Here is a 21,988-nt window from a genome sequence, read left to right on the forward strand (position 1 = left end):
CATGGAAAGTTGTGTGGGGCCTGGATGTGGAAAGGGAGCTGTGGTTTCGGTGCATTATTACATGACAGCTAGAGACTGAATGTGAATGAATGTGGCCTTTGTTGCCTTTTCCTATCACTACCTCGCACATATGAGGGGGGAGGGGGTTGTTATTACATGTGTGTCGGGGTAGCGATGGGAATGAATAAAGGCAGACAGTATGAATTATGTACACATGTATATATGTATATGTCTGTGTGTGTATATATATGTGTACATTGAGATGTATAGGTATGTATATTTGCGTGTGTGGACGTGTATGTATATACATGTGTCAATGGGTGGGTTGGACCATTTCTTTTGTCTGTTTCCTTGCACTACCTCGCAAACGCGGGAGACAGCGACAAAACAAAATGATAATAATAATGATAAATATATATTTATTTATTTATGAAACAGGGGTAAAAGTGAAAGTTGATGGAGAGAGATGGGTGATTATTGGTGCATGTGCACCTGGGCATGAGAAGAAAGATCATGAGAGGCAAGTGTTTTGGAAACTGCTGAATGAGTGTGTTAGTGGTTTTGGTGCACAAGACCGGGTTATAGTGATGGGTGATTTGAATGCAAAGGTGAGTAATGTGGCAGTTGAGGGAATAATTGGTATACATGGGGTCTTCAGTGTTGTAAATGGAAATGGTGAAGAGCTTGTAGATTTATGTGCTGAAAAAGGACTGGTGATTGGGAATACCTTGTTTAAAAAGCGAGATATACATAAGTATACGTATGTAAGTAGGAGAGATGGCCAGAGAGCGTTATTGGATTACGTGTTAATTGACAGGCGTGCGAAAGAGAGACTTTTGGATGTTAATGTGCTGAGAGGTGCAACTGGAGGGATGTCTGATCATTATCTTCTGGAGGCTAAGGTGAAGATTTGTATGGGTTTTCAGAAAAGAAGAGTGAATGTTGGGGTGAAGAGGGTGGTGAGAGTAAGTGAGCTTGGGAAGGAGACTTGTGTGAGGAAGTACCAGGAGAGACTGAGTACAGAATGGAAAAAGGTGAGAACAATGGAAGTAAGGGGAGTGGGGGAGGAATGGGATGTATTTAGGGAATCAGTGATGGATTGCGCAAAAGATGCTTGTGGCATGAGAAGCATGGGAGGTGGGTTGATTAGAAAGGGTAGTGAGTGGTGGGATGAAGAAGTAAGATTATTAGTGAAAGAGAAGAGAGAGGCATTTTGACGATTTTTGCAGGGAAAAAATGCGATTGAGTGGGAGATGTATAAAAGAAAGAGACAGGAGGTCAAGAGAAAGGTGCAAGAGGTGAAAAAGAGGGCAAATGAGAGTTGGGGTGAGAGAGTATCATTAAATTTTAGGGAGAATAAAAAGATGTTCTGGAAGGAGGTAAATAAAGTGTGTAAGACAAGGGAGCAAATGGGAACTTCAGTGAAGGGGGCTAATGGGGAGGAGATAACAAGTAGTGGTGATGGGAGAAGGAGATGGAGTGAGTATTTTGAAGGTTTGTTGAATATGTTTGATGATAGAGTGGCAGATATAGGGTGTCTTGGTCAAGGTGGTCTGCAAAGTGAGAGGGTTGGGGAAAATGATTTGGTAAACAGAGAAGAGGTAGTAAAAGCTTTGCGGAAGATGAAAGCCAGCAAGGCAGCAGGTTTGGATGGTATTGCAGTGGAATTTATTAAAAAAGGTGGTGACTGTATTGTTGACTGGTTGGTAAGGTTATTTAATGTATGTATGACTCATGGTGAGGTGCCTGAGGATTGGCAGAATGCGTGCATAGTGCCATTGCACAAAGGGAAAGGGGATAAGAGTGAGTGCTCAAATTACAGAGGTATAAGTTTGTTGAGTATTCCTGGTAAATTATATGGGAGGGTATTGATTGAGAGGGTGAAGGCATGTACAGAGCATCAGATTGGGGAAGAGCAGTGTGGTTTCAGAGGTGGTAGAGGATGTGTGGATCAGGTGTTTGCTTTGAAGAATGTATGTGAGAAATACTTAGAAAAGCAAATGGATTTGTATGTAGCATTTATGGATCTTGAGAAGGCATATGATAGAGTTGATAGAGATGCTCTGTGGAAGGTATTAAGAATATATGGTGTGGGTGGCAAGTTGTTAGAAGCAGTGAAAAGTTTTTATCGAGGATGTAAGGCATGTGTACGTGTAGGAAGAGAGGAAAGTGATTGGTTCTCAGTGAATGTAGGTTTGCGGCAGGGTTGCGTGATGTCTCCATGGTTGTTTAATTTGTTTATGGATGGGGTTGTTAGGGAGGTGAATGCAAGAGTTTTGGAAAGAGGGGCAAGAATGAAGTCTTTTGTGGATGAGAGAGCTTGGGAAGTGAGTCAGTTGTTGTTCGCTGATGATACAGCGCTGGTGGCTGATTCATGTAAGAAACTGCAGAAGCTGGTGACTGAGTTTGGTAAAGTGTGTGAAAGAAGAAAGTTAAGAGTAAATGTGAATAAGAGCAAGGTTATTAGGTACAGTAGGGTTGAGGGTCAAGTCAGTTGGGAGATAAGTTTGAATGGAGAAAAACTGGAGGAAGTAAAGTATTTTAGATATCTGGGAGTGGATCTGGCAGCGGATGGAACCATGGAAGCGGAAGTGAATCATAGGGTGGGGGAGGGGGCGAAAATCCTGGGAGCCTTGAAGAATGTGTGGAAGTCGAGAACATTATCTCGGAATGCAAAAATGGGTATGTTTGAAGGAATAGTGGTTCCAACAATGTTATATGGTTGCGAGGCGTGGGCTATGGATAGAGTTGTGCGCAGGAGGGTGGATGTGCTGGAAATGAGATGTTTGAGGACAATGTGTGGTGTGAGGTGGTTTGATCGAGTAAGTAATGTAAGGGTAAGAGAGATGTTTGGAAATAAAAAGAGCATGGTTGAGAGAGCAGAAGAGGGAGTTTTGAAATGGTTTGGTCACATGGAGAGAATGAGTCAGGAAAGATTGACCAAGAGGATATATGTGTTGGAGGTGGAGGGAACGAGGAGAAGTGGGAGACCAAATTGGAGGTGGAAAGATGAAGTGAAAAAGATTTTGAGTGATCGGGGCCTGAACATGCAGGAGGGTGAAAGGCGGACAAGGAATAGAGTGAATTGGATCGATGTGGTATACCGGGGTTGACGTGCTGTCAGTGGATTGAATCAGGGCATGTGAAGCGTCTGGAGTAAACCATGGAAAGCTGTGTGGGACCTGGATGTGGAAAGGGAGCTGTGGTTTCGGGCATTATTGCATGACAGCTAGAGACTGAGTGTGAACGAATGAGGCCCTTGTTGTCTCTTCCTAGCGCTACCCCGCACACATGAGGGGGGGAGGAGGATGGTATTCCATGTGTGGCGAGACGGGGATGGGAATGAATAGGGGCAGACAGTGTGAATTGTGTGCATGGGTATATATGTATGTGTGTGTGTGTGTGTATATATATGTGTACATTGAGATGTATAGGTATGTATATTTGCGTGTGTGGACGTGTGTTTATATACATGTGTATGGGGGTGGGTTGGGCCATTTCTTTCGTCTGTTTCCTTGCGCTACCTCGCAAATGCGGGAGACAGCGACAAAGCAAAATAGATAAAATAAATATAAATATATATTATCCCTGGGGATAGGGGAGAAAGAATACTTTCGATGCATTCCTCACTTGTCGTAGAAGGCGACTATAGGGGACGGGAGCAGGGGGCCAGAAATTCTCCCCTCCTTGTATTAACTTTCTAAAATGGGAAACAGAAGAAGGAGTCAGGCGGGGAGTGCTCATCCTCCTCGTAGGCTCAGATTGGGGTGTCTAAATGTGTGTGGATGTAACCAGGATGTGAAAAAAGGAGAGATAGGTAGTATGTTTGAGGAAAGGAACCTGGATGTTTTGGCTCTGAGTGAAACGAAACTTAAGGGTAAAGGGGAAGAGTGGTTTGGGAATGTCTTGGGAGTAAAGTCAGGAGTTAGTGAGAGGACAAGAGCAAGGGAAGGTGTAGCACTACTCCTGAAACAGGAGTTGTGGGAGTATGTGATAGAATGTAAGAAAGTAAATTCTAGATTAATATGGGTAAAACTGAAAGTTGATGGAGAGAGATGGGTGATTATTGGTGCTTATGCACCTGGGCATGAGAAGGAAGATCATGAGAGGCAAGTGTTTTGGGAGCAGCTGAATAAGTGTGTTAGTGGTTTTGATGCACAAGACCGGGTTATAGTGATGGGTGATTTGAATGCAAAGGTGAGTAATGTGGCAGTTGAGGGAATAATTGGTATTCATGGAGTGGTCAGTGTTGTAAATGGAAATGGTGAAGAGCTTGTAGATTTATGTGCTGAAAAAGGACTGGTGATTGGGAATACCTGGTTTAAAAAGCGAGATATACATAAGTATACGTATGTAAGAAGGAGGGAGGGCCAGTGAGTGTTATTGGATTACGTGTTAATTGACAGGCGCGCGAAAGAAAGACTTTTGGATGTTAATGTGCTGAGGGGTGCAAATGGAGGGATGTCTGATCATTATCTTGTGGAGGCAAAGATGAAGATTTGTATGGGTTTTCAAAAAAGAGGAGAGAATGTTGGGGTGAAGAGAGTGGTGAGAGTAAGTGAGCTTGGGAAGGAGACTTATGTGAGGAAGTACTAGGAGAGACTGAGTACAGAATGGAAAAAGGTTAGAACAAAGGAGGTAAGGGGAGTGGGGAAGGAATGGGACGTATTTAGGGAAGCAGTGATGGCTTGCGCAAAAGATGCTTGTGGCACGAGAAGCGTGGGAGGTGGGTTGATTAGAAAGGGTAGTGAGTGGTGGGATGAAAAAGTAAGATTATTAGTGAAAGAGAAGAGAGAGGCATTTGGACGATTTTTGCAGGGAAAAAATGCGATTGAGTGGGAGATGTATAAAAGAAAGAGACAGGAGGTCAAGAGAAAGGTGCAAGAGGTGAAAAAGATGGCAAATGAGAGTTGGGGTGAGAGAGTATCATTAAATTTTAGGGAGAATAAAAAATGTTCTGGAAGGAGGTAAATAAAGTGCGTAAGACAAGGGAGTAAATGGGAACGTCAGTGAAGGGGGCTAATGGGGAGGTGATAACAAGTAGTGGTGATGTGAGAAGGAGATGGAGTGAGTATTTTGAAGGTTTGTTGAATGTGTTTGATGATAGAGTGGCAGATGTAGTGTGTTTTGGTCGAGGTGGTGTGCAAAGTGAGAGGGTTAGGGAAAATGATTCGGTAAACAGAGAAGAGGTAGTAAAAGCTTTGCAGAAGATGAAAGCCAGCAAGGCAGCAGGTTTGGATGGTATTGCAGTGGAATTTATTAAAAAAGGGGTGACTGTATTGTTGACTGGTTGGTAAGGTTATTCAGTGTATGTATGATTCATGGTGAGGTGCCTGAGGATTGGCGGAATGCGTGCATAGTGCCATTGTACAAAGGCAAAGGGGATAAGAGTGAGTGCTCAAATTACAGAGGTATAAGTTTGTTGAGTATTCCTGGTAAATTATATGGGAGGGTATTGATTGAGAGGGTGAAGGCATGTATAGAGCATCAAATTGGGGAAGAGCAGTGTGGTTTCAGAGGTGGTAGAGGATGTGTGGATCAGGTGTTTGCTTTGAAGAATGTATGTGAGAAATACTTAGTAAAGCAAATGGATTTGTATGTAGCATTTATGGATCTGAAGAAGGCATATGATAGAGTTGATAGAGATGCTCTGTGGAAGGTACCAAGAATATATGGTGTAGGAGGCAAGTTGTTAGAAGCAGTGAAAAGTTTTTATCGAGGATGTAAGGCATGTGTACGTGTAGGAAGAGAGGAAAGTGATTGGTTCTCATTGAATGTAGGTTTGTGGCAGGGATGTGTGATGTCTCCATGGTTGTTTAATTTGTTTATGGATGGGGTTGTTAGGGAGGTGAATGCAAGAGTTTTGGAAAGAGGGGCAAGTATTAAGTCTGTTGTGGGTGAGAGAGCTTGGGAAGTGAGTCAGTTGTTGTTCGCTGATGATACAGCGCTGGTGGCTGATTCATGTAAGAAACTGCAGAAGCTGGTGACTGAGTTTGGTAAAGTGTGTGAAAGAAGAAAGTTAAGAGTCAATGTGAATAAGAGCAAGGTTATTAGGTACCCTAGGGTTGAGGGTTAAGTCAATTGGGAGGTAAGTTTGAATGGAGAAAAACTGGAGGAAGTAAAGTGTTTTAGATATCTGGGAGTGGATCTGGCAGCGGATGGAACCATGGAAGCGGAAGTGAATCATAGGGTGGGGGAGGGGGCGAAAATCCTGGGAGCCTTGAAGAATGTGTGGAAGTCGAGAACATTATCTCCGAAAACAAAAATGGGTATGTTTGAAGGAATAGTGGTTCCAACAATGTTGTATGGTTGCGAGGCGTTGGCTATGGATAGAGTTGTGCGCAGAAGGGTGGATGTGCTGGAAATGAGATGTCTGAGGACAATATGTGGTGTGAGGTGGTTTGATTGAGTAAGTAATGTAAGGGTAAGAGAGATGTGTGGAAATAAAAAGAGTGTGGTTGAGAGAGCAGAAGAGGGTGTTTTGAAATGGTTTGGGCACATGGAGAGAATGAGTGAGGAAAGATTAACCAAGGGGATATATGTGTCGGAGGTGGAGGGAACAAGGAGAAGTGGGAGACCAAATTGGAGGTGGAAAGATGGAGTGAAAAAGATTTTGAGTGATCGCGGCCTGAACATGCAGGAGGGTGAAAGGCGGGCAAGGAATAGAGTGAATTGGATCGATGTGGTATACCGAGGTAGACGTGCTGTCAATGGATTGAATCAGGGCATGTGAAGCATCTGGGGTAAACCATGGAAAGTTGTGTGGGGCCTGGATGTGGAAAGGGAGCTGTGGTTTCGGGCATTATCACATGACAGCTAGAGACTGAATGTCAATGAATGGGGCCTTTGTTGTCTTTTCCTAGCGCTACCTCGCACACATGTGGGGGGAGGGGGATGTTATTCCATGTGTGGCGAGGTGGCGATGGTAATGAATAAGGGCAGACAGTGTGAATTGTGTGCATGTGTATATATGTATATGTCTGTGTGTGTATATATATGTGTACATTGAGATGTATGGGTATGTATATTTGCGAGTGTGGACATGTATGTATATACATGTGTATGGGGGTGGGTTGGGCCATTTCTTTCGTCTGTTTCCTTGCGTTACCTCGCAAACGCAGGACACAACGACAAAGCAAAATAAATAAATAAATAAAAATGAGTTAATATTCTATCATTTGTCTTCTTGACTTTCAATTGTCTAGACAAACAAGAACTATGAGACAGAGCAATTACATGTACCCTATAATTCTTTGGAACTACAATATGCTTTCTGACCCCCCAGTGATCAGGTGCTGGAACATAAGGAGGTCTCCATTTTCTCATTAACACACCATTTTGTACATAAAATCCAACAGACACATCACTCTCACTCCCATTTCTAGCAGCTTCATTCCAATTTTTTTTTCAAACTCTCATCACCCTTCTGTAACTTTGCCAACTCTTCCTTTTCTACCACAAAATCTGGAAATACATCAATTTTTGATTCCGTAGTGCTCTTCTTATTTCCAATTTCTATTGTATTATTTCTAGTTACATATGCTTCATTGAATAATTCACCTAAATCATAATTAACTTCTCCTCTCTTTAACATTGACCTGGTCACAACACAAGCTGGATAAACAATTTCACCACACTGTACATTACTATCACTCTGATTCTCTTCAGTTTTATCTGTCATGTGGTTCACCTTTACAATAGTATCTGCATCAAATGGGTTACTGCTCATAATAGGCTCAGAAAGGGTAGTGAGTAGTGGGATGAAGAAGATTGTTATTAAAAGTGATAGGCATTTGGACGATTTTTGCAGGAAATAGTGCAAATGACTGGGAGATGTATAAAAGAAAGAGGCAAGAAGTCAAGAGAAAGGTGGCAAGAAGTGAAAAAGAGGGTAAATGAAAGTTGGGGTGAGAGAGTATCATTAAATTTTAGGGAGAAAGAATAGCTTCCCATGCATTCTTCACGTGTTGTAGAAGGCGACTAAAGGAGACAGGAGCGGGGGCCTAGAAACCCTCCCCTCCTTGTATTTTAACTTTCTAAAAGGGAAAACAGAAGGAGTCACGCGGGAAGAGCTCATCCTCCTCAAAGACTCAGATTGGGGTGTCTAAATATGTGTGGATGTAACCAAGATGAGAAAAAAGGGGAGATAGGTAGTATGTTTGAGGAAAGGAACCTGGATGTTTTGGCTCTGAGTGAAACGAAGCTCAAGGGTAAAGGGGAAGAGTGGTTTGGGAATGTCGTGGGAGTAAAGTCAGGGGTTAGTGAGAGGACGAGAGCAAGGGAAGGAGTAACACTACTCCTGAAACAGGAGTGGTGGGAGTATGTGATAGAGTGTAAGAAAGTAAACTCTAGATTGATATGGGTAAAACTGAAAGTTGATGGAGAGAGATGGGTGATTGTTGGTGCATATGCACCTGGGCATGAGAAGAAGGATCATGAGAGGCAAGTGTTTTGGGAGCAGCTGCATGAGTGTATTAGTAGTTTTGATGCACGAGACCGGGTTATAGTGATGGGTGATTTGAATGCAAAGGTGAGTAATGTGGCAGTTGAGGGAATAATTGGTGTACATGGGGTGTTCATTGTTGTAAACGGAAATGGTGAAGAGCTTGTAGATCTATGTGCTGAAAAAGGACTGGTGATTGGGAATACCTGGTTTAAAAAGAGAGATATACAAAAGTATGCATATGTAAGTAGGAGAGATGGCCAGAGAGCATTATTGGATTACGTGTTGATTGATAGGTGTGGGAAAGAGAGACTTTTGGATGTTAATGTGCTGAGAGGTGCAACTGGAGGGATGTCTGATCATTACCTTGTGGAGGCGAAGGTGAAGATTTATAGAGGTTTTCAGAAAAAAGTGGTGAAAAAGTGGGGTGAAAAAAGTGGTGAGAGTAAGTGAGCTTGGGAAGGAGACTTATGTGAGGAAGTACCAGGAGAGACTGAGTGGAGAATGGAAAAAGGTGAGAGCACAGGATGTAAGGGGAGTGGGGGAGGAATGGGATGTATTTAGGGGAGCAGTGATGGCTTGTGCAAAAGATGCTTGTGGCATGAGAAGTGTGGGAGGTGGGCAGATTAAAAAGGGTAGTGAGTGGTGGGATGAAGAAGTAAGATTTTTAGTGAAGGAGAAGAGAGAGACATTTGGATGATTTTTGCAGGTACATAATACAGATGAGTGGGAGATGTATAAAAGAAAGAGGCAGGAGGTCAAGAGAAAGGTGCAAAAGGTGAAAAAGAGGGCAAATGAGAGTTGGGGTGAGAGAGTATCATTAAAGTTTAGGGAGAATAAAAAGATGTTTACATACATTAAATAACCTTACCAAACCAGTCAACAATACAGTCACCCCCTTTTTTAATAAATTCCACTGCAATACCATCCAAACCTGCTGCCTTGCCGGCTTTCATCTTCCGCAAAGCTTTCACTACCTCTTCTCTGTTTACCAAATCATTTCCCTAACCCTCTCACTTTGCACACCACCTCGACCAAAACACCCTATATCTGCCACTCTATCATCAAACACATTCAACAAACCTTCAAAATACTCACTCCGTCTCCTTCTCACATCACCACTACTTGTTATCACCTCCCCATTTGCGCCCTTCACTGAAGTTCCCATTTGCTCCCTTGTCTTACGCACTTTATTTACCTCCTTCCAGAACATCTTTTTATTCTCCCTAAAATTTAAAGATGCTCTCTCACCCCAACTCTCATTTGCCCTTTTTTTCACCTCTTGCACCTTTCTCTTGACCTCCTGTCTCTTTCTTTTATACATCTCCCACTCAATTGCATTTTTTCCCTGCAAAAATCGTCCAAATGCCTCTCTCTTCTCTTTCACTAATACTCTTACTTCTTCATCCCACCACTCACTACCCTTTCTAATCAACCCACCTCCCACTCTTCTCATGCCACGAGCATCTTTTGCACAATCCATCACTGATTCCCTAAATACATCCCATTCCTCCCCCACTCCCCTTACTTCCATTGTTCTCACCTTTTTCCATTCTGTACTCAGTCTCTCCTGGTACTTCCTCACACAGGTCTCCTTCCCAAGCTCACTTACTCTCACCACCCTCTTCACCCCGACATTCACTCTTCTTTTCTGAAAACCCATACAAATCTTCACCTTAGCCTCCACAAGATAATGATCAGACATCCCTCCAGTTGCACCTCTCAGCACATTAACATCCAAAAGTCTCTCTTTCGCGCGCCTGTCAATTAACACGTAATCCAATAACGCTCTCTGGCCTCTCTGGGAGGTGAGTGTGAATGGAGAAAAACTGGAGGAAGTGAAGTGTTTTAGATATCTGGGAGTGGATCTGGCAGCAGATGGAACCATGGAAGCGGAAGTGGATCATAGGGTGGGGGAGGGGGCGAAAATTCTGGGGGCCTTGAAGAATGTGTGGAAGTCGAGAACATTATCTCGGAAAGCAAAAATGGGTATGTTTGAAGGAATAGTGGTTCCAACAATGTTGTATGGTTGCGAGGCGTGGGCTATGGATAGAGTTGTGCACAGGAGGATGGATGTGCTGGAAATGAGATGTTTGAGGACAATGTGTGGTGTGAGGTGGTTTGATCGAGTGAGTAACGTAAGGGTAAGAGAGATGTGTGGAAATAGAAAGAGCGTGGTTGAGAGAGCAGAAGAGGGTGTTTTGAAGTGGTTTGGGCACATGGAGAGAATGAGTGAGGAAAGATTGACCAAGAGGATATATGTGTCGGAGGTGGAGGGAACGAGGAGAAGAGGGAGACCAAATTGGAGGTGGAAAGATGGAGTGAAAAAGATTTTGTGTGATCGGGGCCTGAACATGCAGGAGGGTGAAAGGAGGGCAAGGAATAGAGTGAATTGGAGCGATGTGGTATACCGGGGTTGACGTGCTGTCAGTGGATTGAATCAAGGCATGTGAAGCGTCTGGGGAAAACCATGGAAAGCTGTGTAGGTATGTATATTTGCGTGTGTGGACGTATGTATATACATGTGTATGGGGGGGGGTAGGGCCATTTCTTTCGTCTGTTTCCTTGCGCTACCTCGCAAACGCGGGCGACAGCGACAAAGTATAATAAATAAAAATAAATAAAAAAGATGTTTATCTGGGAGTGGATCTGGCAGCGGATGGAACCATGGAAGCGGAAGTGGATCATAGGGTGGGGGAGGGGGCGAAAATTCTGGGAGCCTTGAAGAATGTGTGGAAGTCGAGAACATTATCTCGGAAAGCAAAAATGGGTATGTTTGAAGGAATAGTGGTTCCAACAATGTTGTATGGTTGCGAGGCGTGGACTATGGATAGAGTTGTGCGCAGGAGGATGGATGTGCTGGAAATGAGATGTTTGAGGACTATGTGTGGTGTGAGGTGGTTTGATCGAGTAAGTAACGTAAGGGTAAGAGAGATGTGTGGAAATAAAAAGAGCGTGGTTGAGAGAGCAGAAGAGGGTGTTTTGAAATGGTTTGGTCACATGGAGAGAATGAGTGAGGAAAGATTGACCAAGAGGATATATGTGTCGGAGGTGGAGGGAACGAGGAGAAGAGGGAGACCAAATTGGAGGTGGAAAGATGGAGTGAAAAAGATTTTGTGTGATCGGGGCCTGAACATGCAGGAGGGTGAAAGGAGGGCAAAGAATAGAGTGAATTGGAGCGATGTGGTATACCGGGGTTGACGTGCTGTCAGTGGATTGAATCAAGGTATGTGTATGGGGGTGGGTTGGGCCATTTCTTTCGTCTGTTTCCTTGCGCTACCTCGCAAACGCGGGAGACAGCGACAAAGCAAAAAAAAAAAAAAAAAGATGTTTTGGAAGGAGGTAAATAAAGTGCGTAAGACATCAGGTGAAGGGGGCTAATGGGGAGGGGATAACAAGTAGTGGTGATGTGAGAAGGAGATGGAGAGAGTATTTTGAAGGTTTGTTGAATGTGTTTGATGATAGAGTGGCAGATATAGGGTGTTTTGGTCGAGTTGGTGTGCAAAGTGAGAGGGTTAGGGAGAATGATTTAGTAAACAGAGAAGAGGTAGTTAAAGCTTTGCAGAAGATGAAAGCTGGCAAGGCAGCAGGTTTGGATGGTATTGCAGTGAAATTTATTAATAAAGGGGGTGACTGTATTGTTGACTGGTTGGTAAGGTTATTTAATGTATGTACGACTCTGGTGAGGTGCCTGAGGATTGGCAGAATGCTTGCATAGTGCCATTGTACAAAGGCAAAGGGGATAAGAGTGAGTGCCCAAATTACAGAGGTATAAGTTTGTTTAATATTCCTGGGAAATTATATTGGAGGGTATTGATTGAGAGGGGGAAGGCATTTACAAAGCATCAGATTAGGTAAGAGCAGTGTGGTTTCAGAAGTGGTAGAGGATGTGTGGATCAGGTGTTTGCTTTGAAAATGTATTTGAGAAATACTTAGAAAAGCAAATGGATTTGTATGTAGCATTTATGGATCTGGAGAAGGCATATGATTGAGTTGATAGAGATGATCTATGGAAGATATTAAGAATACATGGTGTGAGAGGCAAGTTGTTAGAAATAGTGAAAAGCTTTTATCGAGGATGTAAGGCATGTGTACGTGTAGGAAGAGAGGAAAGTGATTGGCTCTCAGTGAATGTTGGTTTGCGGCAGGGGTGCGTGATGTCTCCATGGTTGTTTAATTTGTTTATGGATGGGGTTGTTAGGGAGGTGAATGCAAGAGTTTTGGAAAGGGGCAAGTATGCTGTTAGTTGTGAATGAGAGAGCTTAGGAAGTGAGTCAGTTGTTGTTCGCTGATGATACATCGCTGGTAGCTGATTTATGTGAGAAACTGCAGAAGCTGGTGACTGAGTTTGGTAAAGTGTACGAAAGAAGAAAGCTGAGAGTAAATGTGAATAAGAGCAAGGTTATTAGGTACAGTAGGGTTGAGGGACAAGTCAGTTGGGAGGTAAGTTTGAATGGAGAAAAAGTGGAGGAAGTGAAGTGTTTTAGATATCTTGGAGTGGATTTGTTAGTGGATGGAACCATGGAAGCGGAAGTGAATCATAGCGTGGGGGAGGGGGGGAAAGTTCTGGAAGCCTTGAAGAATGTTTGGAAGTCGAGAACGTTATCTTGGAAAGCAAAAATGGGTATGTTTGAAGGAATAGTGGTTCCAACAATGATATATTTTTGCAAGATGTGGGATGTAGATATAGTTCTGTGGAGGAGGGTGGATGTTCTTTAAATGAGATGTTTGAGGACATTATGTGGTGTGAGTTGGTTTGATCGAGTAAGTAATAGTAGGGTAAGAGAGATGTGTGGTGATAAAAAGAGTGTGGTTGAGAGAGCAGAAGAGGGTGTTTTGAAAGTGGTTTGGTCACATGGAGAGAATGAATGAGGAAAGATTGACCAAGAGGATATATGTGTCAGAGGTGGAGGGAATGAGGAGAAGTGGGAGACCAAATTGGATGGATTGAATGGATTGAACCTGAGCATGTGAAGCATCTGAGGTAAACTATGGAAAGTTCTGTGGGGCCTGGATGTGGAAAAGGAGTTGTGGTTTTGGTGCATTATACATGACAGCTAGAGACTGAGTGTGAATGAATTTGGCCTTTGTTGTCTTTTCCTAGTGCTACCTCGCGCACATGCGGGGGGAGGGGGTTGTTATTTCATGTGTAGCAGGGTGGCGACGGGAATGAATAAGGGCAGACAGTATGAATTACGTACATGTTTATATATGTATATGTCTGTGTGTGTATTTATACGTATATGTTGAGATGTATATATATGTATATGTGTGTGTGTGGACGTGTATGTATATACATTTGTATGTGGGTGGGTTGGGCCATTCTTATGTCTGTTTCCTTGCGCTACCTCGCTAACGCAGGAGACAATGACAAAGTATGAGAAACAATAAATATTATAAAGATATTTACTCAACAAACTTATACCTCTGTAATTTGAGAACTCACTTTTATCCCCTTTGCCTTTGTACAGTGGCACTATGCAAGCATTCCTCCAATCCTCAGGCACCTCACCATGAGTCATACATATATTAAATAACCTTACCAACCAGTCAACAGTACAGTCACCCCTTTTTTGATAAATTCCACTGCAGTACCATCCAAACCCGGTGCCTTGCCAGCTTTCATCTTCTGCAAAGCTTTTACTACCTCTTCTCTGTTTACCAAATCATTCTCCCTAACCCTCTCACTTTGCATACCACCTCGACCAGAACACCCCACATTTACCACTCTGTCATCAAACACATTCAACAAACCTTCAAAATACTCACTCCATCTCCTCACATCACCACTGCTTGATGTCACCTCCCCATTAGCCCCCTTCACTGAAGTTCCCATTTGTTCTCTTGTCTTACGCACTTTATTTACATCCTTCCAAAACATCTTTTTATTCTCCCTAAGATTTAATGATACTCTCTGACTGCAACTCTCATACACGTCCACACACGCACATATACATACCTATACATCTCCTGGGAAATTATATGGGAGGGTATTGATTGAGAGGGTGACGGCATGTACAGTGCATCAAATTGGGGAAGAGCAGTGTGGTTTCAGGAGTGGTAGAGGATGGATGGATCAGGTGTTTGCTTTGAAGAATGTATGTGAGAAATACTTAGAAAAGCAAATGGATTTGTATGTAGCATTTATGGATCTGGAGAAGGCATATGATAGAGTTGATAGAGATGCTTCGTGAAAGGTATTAAGAATATATGGTGCGGGAGCAGGTTGTTAGAAGCAGTAAAAAGATTTTATCGAGGATTTAAGGCATGTGTATGTGTAGGAAGAGAGGAAAGTGATTGGTTCTCAGTGAATGTTGGTTTGCGGCAGGGTTGTGTGATGTCTCTATGGTTGTTTGATTTGTTTATGGATGGGGTTGTTAGGGAGGTGAATGCAAGAGTTTTGGAAAGAGGGGCAAGTATGCAGTCTGTTGTGGATGAGAGAGCTTGGGAAGTGAGTCAGTTGTTGTTTGCTGATGTTCAGGCACTGGTGGCCGATTCTTGTGAGAAACTACAGAAGTCGGTGACTGAGTTGGGTAAAGTGTGTGAAAGAAGAAAGCCGAGAGAAAATGTGAATGAGAGCAAGTTTATTGGATTCAGTAAAGTTGAGGGAGAGATTAATTGGGAGGTAAGTTTGAATGGAGAAAAACTGGAGGAAGTGAAGTGTTTTAGGTATCTGGGAGTGGATTTAGCAGCTGATGGAATCGTGGAAGCAGAAGTGAGTCACAAGGTGGGAGAGGGGGTGAAGGTTTTAGAAGCGTTGAAAAATGTGTGGAGGGTGAGAATATTATCTCAGAGAGCAAAAATGGGTATGTTTGAAGGAATAGTGGTCCAACAATGTTATATGGTTGCGAGGCATGGGTTATAGATAGGGTTGTGCAGAGGAGGGTGGATGTGTTGTAAATGAGATGTTTGAGGACAATATGTGGTGTGAGGTGGTTTGGATGAGTAAGTAATGAAAGGTAAGAGGGATGTGTGGTAATAAAGAGAGTGTGGTTGAGAGAGCAAAAGAGGGTGTATTGAGGTGGTTTGGTCACATGGAGAGAATGAGAGGAAAGATTGACAAAGAGGATATATGTGTCAGAGGTGGAGGGAACGAGGAGAAGTGGGAAACAAAAGCGGAGGTGGAAGGATGGAGTGGAAAAGATTTTGAGTGATTGGGGCCTGATCATATAGGAGAGTGAAAGGTGTGCAAGGAATAGAGTGAACTGGAACAATGTGGTATACTGGGGTCGATGTGCAATCAGTGGATTGAACCAGGGCATGTGAAGCATCTGGGGTAAACCATGGAAAGTTCTGTGAGGCCTGGGTGTGGAAAGGGAACTGGTTTCAGTGCATTACACATGACAGCTAGAGACTCTGAACAAATGTGGCCTTTGTTGTCTTTTCCTAGCGCTACCTTTAGTGCACTCGGGGGGAGGGGCTGCCATTTCATGTGTGGTGGGGTGATTACGTGAATGGATAAAGGCAGCATGTATGAATACGTACATGTGTATATAGGTATGTGTCTGTGTATGTTTTTTTTTTTTTTATACCTCGTCGCTGTCTCCCGCGGTTGCGAGGTAGCGCAAGGAAACAGACGAAAGAAATGGCCCAACCCCCCCCACACACATGTACATACACACGTCCACACACGCAAATATACATACCTACACAGCTTTCCATGGTTTACCCCGGACGCTTCACATGCCTTGATTCAATCCACCGACAGCACGTCAACCCCTGTATACCACATTGCTCCAATTCACTCTATTCCTTGCCCTCCTTTCACCCTCCTGCATGTTCAGGCCCCGATCACACAAAATCCTTTTCACTCCATCTTTCCACCTCCAATTTGGTCTCCCTCTTCTCCTCGTTCCCTCCACCTCCGACACATATATCCTCTTGGTCAATCTTTCCTCACTCATTCTATCCATGTGCCCAAACCATTTCAAAACACCCTCTTCTGCTCTCTCAACCACGCTCTTTTTATCTCCACACATCTCTCTTACCCTTACGTTACTTACTCGATCAAACCACCTCACACCACACATTGTCCTCAAACATCTCATTTCCAGCACATCCATCCTCCTGCGCACAACTCTATCCATAGCCCACGCCTCGCAACCATACAACATTGTTGGAACCACTATTCCTTCAAACATACCCATTTTTGCTTTCCAAGATAATGTTCTCGACTTCCACACATTTTTCAAGGCTCCCAAAATTTTCGCCCCCTCCCCCACCCTATGATCCACTTCCGCTTCCATGGTTCCATCCGCTGACAGATCCACTCCCAGATATCTAAAACACTTCACTTCCTCCAGTTTTTCTCCATTCAAACTCACCTCCCAATTGACTTGACCCTCAACCCTACTGTACCTAATAACCTTGCTCTTATTCACATTTACTCTTAACTTTCTTCTTCCACACACTTTACCAAACTCCGTCACCAGCTTCTGCAGTTTCTCACATGAATCCGCCACCAGCGCTGTATCATCAGCGAACAACAACTGACTCACTTCCCAAGCTCTCTCATCCCCAACAGACTTCATACTTGCCCCTCTTTCCAAAACTCTTGCATTTACCTCCCTAACAACCCCATCCATAAACAAATTAAACAACCATGGAGACATCACACACCCCTGCCGCAAACCTACATTCACTGAGAACCAATCACTTTCCTCTCTTCCTACACGTACACATGCCTTACATCCTCGATAAAAACTTTTCACTGCTTCTAACAACTTGCCTCCCACACCATATATTCTTAATACCCTCCACAGAGCATCTCTATCAACTCTATCATATGCCTTCTCCAGATCCATAAATGCTACATACAAATCCATTTGCTTTTCTAAGTATTTCTCACATACATTCTTCAAAGCAAACACCTGATCCACACATCCTCTACCACTTCTGAAACCACACTGCTCTTCCCCAATCTGATGCTCTGTACATGCCTTCACCCTCTCAATCAATACCCTCCCATATAATTTACCAGGAATACTCAACAAACTTATACCTCTGTAATTTGAGCACTCACTCTTATCCCCTTTGCCTTTGTACAATGGCACTATGCACGCATTCCGCCAATCCTCAGGCACCTCACCATGAGTCATACATACATTAAATAACCTTACCAACCAGTCAACAATACAGTCACCCCCTTTTTTAATAAATTCCACTGCAATACCATCCAAACCTGCTGCCTTGCCGGCTTTCATCTTCCGCAAAGCTTTTACTACCTCTTCTCTGTTTACCAAATTATTTTCCCTAACCCTCTCACTTTGCGCACCACCTCGACCCAAACACCCTATATCTGCCACTCTGTCATCAGACACATTTAACAAACCTTCAAAATACTCATTCCATCTCCTTCTCACATGACCACTACTTGTTATCACCTCCCCATTTACGCTCTTCACTGAAGTTCCCATTTGCTCCCTTGTCTTACGCACTCTATTTACCTCCTTCCAGAACATCTTTTTATTCTCCCTAAAATTTACTGATAGTCTCTCACCCCAACTCTCATTTGCCCTTTTTTTCACCTCTTGCACCTTTCTCTTGACCTCCTGTCTCTTTCTTTTATACTTCTCCCACTCAATTGCATTTTTTCCCTGCAAAAATCGTCCAAATGCCTCTCTCTTCTCTTTCACTAATACTCTTACTTCTTCATCCCACCACTCACTACCCTTTCTAAACAGCCCACCTCCCACTCTTCTCATGCCACAAGCATCTTTTGCGCAATCCATCACTGATTCCCTAAATACATCCCATTCCTCCCCCACTCCCCTTACTTCCATTGTTCTCACCTTTTTCCATTCTGTACACAGTCTCTCCTGATACTTCCTCACACAGGTCTCCTTCCCAAGCTCACTTACTCTCAACACCTTCTTCACCCCAACATTCACTCTTCTTTTCTGAAAACCCATACTAATCTTCACCTTAGCCTCCACAAGATAATGATCAGACATCCCTCCAGTTGCACCTCTCAGCACATTGACATCCAAAAGTCTCTCTTTCGCACGCCTGTCAATTAACACGTAATCCAATAACGCTCTCTGGCCATCTCTCCTACTTACATAAGTATACTTATGTATATCTCGCTTTTTAAACCAGGTATTCCCAATCATCAGTCTGTGTATGTATATGTATGTAAACATTGAAATGTATAGGTATGTATATGTTTGTGTGTGGGCATTTATGTTTATACATGTGAATAGTAAAAAGAGTGTAGTGGAGGGAGCAAAAGAGGATGTATTGAAATGATTTAGTCTCATGGAGAGAATGAGTAAGGAAAGATTGACAAGAAGGATATATGTGTCAGAGGTGGAGGGAACGAGGAGAAGTGGGAGACCCAATTGGAGGTAGAAGGATGGAGTGAAAAAGATTTTGGGCAATTAGGGCCTGAACATACAGGAGGGTGAAAGGTGTGCAAGAAATAGTGAATTGGAACGATGTGGTATACCGGGGTCGACGTGCTGTCAATGGATTGAACCAGGGCATGTGAAGCATCTGGGGTAAACCATGGAAAGTTTTGTGGGGCCTGGATGTGGAAAGCGTGCTGTGGTTTCAGTGCATTACACATGACAGCTAGACACTGAGTGTAAATGAATGTGGTCTTTGTTGTCTTTTCCTAGTGCTACCTCACGCATGTGCAGGGGGAGGGTGGGTTGCTTTTTCATGTGTAGCGGGATGGCGATGGGAATGGATGAAGGCAGCAAGTATGAATATGTACTTATGTATATATGTATATGTCTGTATATGTATATGTATGTATATGTTGAAATGTATAGGTATGTATATGTGGGTGTTTATGTATATACATGTGTATGTGGGTGAGTGGGGCCATTTTTTTCGTCTGTTTCCTTGCGCTACCTTGCTAATGCGGGAGACAGCTACTATGTATAGTAATAAAAAAAACTGCAACAACGTCAACCTTGGTATACCACATCATTCCCATTCGCTCTATTCCTTGCATGCCTTTCACCCTCCTGTTTGTTCAGGCCCTGATCGCTCAAAATCTATGTCGCTCCATCCTTCCACCTCCAATTTAGTCTCCTGCTTCTCCTTCCCAGCCCCCTCTGACACATATATCCTCTTTGTCAATTTTTCCTCCCTCATTCTCTCCATGTGTCCACACCATTTCAACACACTCCCTTCTGCTCTCTCAATCACACTCTTTTTATTACCACACATCTCTCTTACCCTTTCATTACTTACTCGATCAAACCACCTCACGCCATGTATTGTCCTCAAACATTTCATTTCTAAAACTTCCACCCCCCTCCACACAACCCTATCTGTAGCCCATGGCTTGCAACTGTATAACATTGTTAGAACCACTATTCCTTCAAACATACCCATTTTTGCTTCAAGGTAACTTTCTCGCCTTCCACACATTCTTCAGTGCTCCCAGAACCTTCTCTCCCTCCCCCACCCTGTGGCTTACTTCCACTTCTGCTGCTAAGTCCACTTTCAGATGTCGAAAACACTTCATTTCCTCCAGTTTTTCTCCATTTAAATTTACTTCCCACTTAACTTGTCCCACAACTCTACTGAACGTAATAACTTGCTCTTGCTTACTTTCAATTTTCTTCTATCACTCACTTTACCAAACTCACTAGATATTACTATACTTAGTTGCTGTCTCTTGCGTTAGTAAGGTAATGCAATGAAACAGACGAAAGAATGGCCCAGCCCACCCACATACATGTGTGTATACAGAAATGCCCACACACGCACATATACATACATATACATTTCAATGTATACATACATATACATACACAGACATATACATATATACAGATGTACATAGTCATGCTTGCTGCATTCATCCATTACCGTTGCCACCCCTCCACACATGAAACAGCGCCCCCCCTCCCTCCCATGCACGTGAGGTAGCACTAGGAAAAAACAACAAAGGCCACATTTGTTCACACTCAAACTCTAGCTGTCATGTGTAATGCACCAAAACCACAGCTCTCTTTCCACATCCAGGCCCCACAAAACTTTCCATGGTTTACCCCAGACGCTTCACATGCCCTGGTTCAATCCATATATAGGTGGGAATGAGAGCTTCATAATCGATGGTCCGATGTTGATGAATGTGTGCCTTGATTGGAGTCATTGTCAGTTAAGATTTTTTTTTTTCTTTTTTTACTGAAGCCCCTTTATCAAGCCTTTGTATAATTGCCTTCTTTCTTGAGGACAATAACTGTGACATGCTCACTGAACTTCTTATGCAGGTCCATTCTCTTCTTCAATTACAGAAAAACATTCTCGTTTTTTTTAGTTTAAGCTGAGTGTTGATAATTGTTCTGTATTAGCTCATTACATTTAACAGTAAATTACATGAACCATAAACATATAGTTAGATGAGTGAACTCGCTGTTGCAATAGCTGACCATGGTTGATCTCACTGAAAAGATGTCTCATCTTTGATTACAAAGTAATATTCTCTATTGTTTTGTAGTTTCTTTGTCTTAATAATTGTTTCATGTTTTATTCTTTTATATGACATGCAGGAGTTACATGGATATTATCCTTTCTTCCTAGGGGTTGTGTAAATCAGTAAAATTAATCTAAGATTTTGATTATGTCTAATAATTCATTCAAATTCTAGGGAACAAATGGAAATTATTTAATAGAGAGGTAGAACATGCTTTAGATTAGCATACTTTATTGGGCATGAACAATTCATAAAGAAAATTTATTAATACCACTTCAGATCATATTCAGTGTGAAGGCTGATTATTATTGATGGATAAAGCTCTTATTTGAACATGTGTATCATGGATTTTTTTTCTTCAAGATATCTCACTCCTCCTGATACTCAAGGATTTGCACCACACTGGGATGATATTGAGGCATTCATACTACAGTTAGAAGGGAAGAAGCGATGGAGAGTGTACAAGCCAAGGTAGGGTACCACTTTCCTTATCTGTTTTTTTGTCTGGTATTTGTTATCTTTTCCCACATTGAAAACACATTTTCATGTTTATGGTTCTGCTTTTGAGACTGAAAGTAAGTGGAACAAAAGATGTGGGTTTTGAAAGTTGAAAAAAACCTGTCTCTGAGGCAATGTTCTATAAGCATGAGATCAGGGTCAGGACCCTCCAAATCTCAGTATTTCCAATTGAGAAGCACTGGCTATGATAATCTGTGGTTTGGACAGGCAGTTTGTTTGTTATGGGCCTGCCCATGGCCAATCAGTGACTGCCATTAAGGTGCTATGTTGACTCACTCACTTTCAGCTACTGAGAGCTCACAGTTTGCACACTCTTGGCATCATCGTAGAAGCAGTCACAGCTGGTACAAAGTAAAAGTTTTTTTGAAAAAGTGAGATAGAGCAGGGTAAGAGTACCAAGAAAAATCGTTTTTGGGGCTTCACCTTGGAGGGAAAAGCTTCTTGATTTTCAAACTTATGTTTTTCTTATATTTATCCTGCAAGAATGAAAACACTACATGGAGGAGGATGAATTCATCTAATCCTGAAACTGTGCCACGTGTGCATGGTCTTCTGCACTTGTCAAAAGCAAATATAACATAGTTGTAAACCAC

General features: G+C 42.8%; 1 protein-coding gene across 2 annotated transcripts in view; it reads left to right on the forward strand.

Annotated features, from left to right (window-relative positions):
• Nucleotides 1-21,505, forward strand: part of LOC139747337 (bifunctional lysine-specific demethylase and histidyl-hydroxylase NO66-like) — a 178,569-nt gene extending 157,064 nt beyond the window's left edge. The window contains exon 7 of one of the 2 annotated variants that reach the window (XM_071659525.1): nucleotides 21,240-21,505. In XM_071659525.1, coding sequence (XP_071515626.1) covers nucleotides 21,240-21,351 — 112 coding nt within the window. In that variant the 3' untranslated portion in view covers nucleotides 21,352-21,505. The remainder of the gene's footprint in view (nucleotides 1-21,239) is intronic. The other variant, XM_071659526.1, reaches the window with a different exon arrangement.
• The last annotated feature ends 483 nt before the right edge of the window (nucleotides 21,506-21,988 follow it).

This window comes from Panulirus ornatus, chromosome 68 (genome assembly GCF_036320965.1).
Source record: "Panulirus ornatus isolate Po-2019 chromosome 68, ASM3632096v1, whole genome shotgun sequence".
Classification (NCBI taxonomy): Eukaryota; Metazoa; Arthropoda; class Malacostraca; order Decapoda; family Palinuridae; genus Panulirus; species Panulirus ornatus.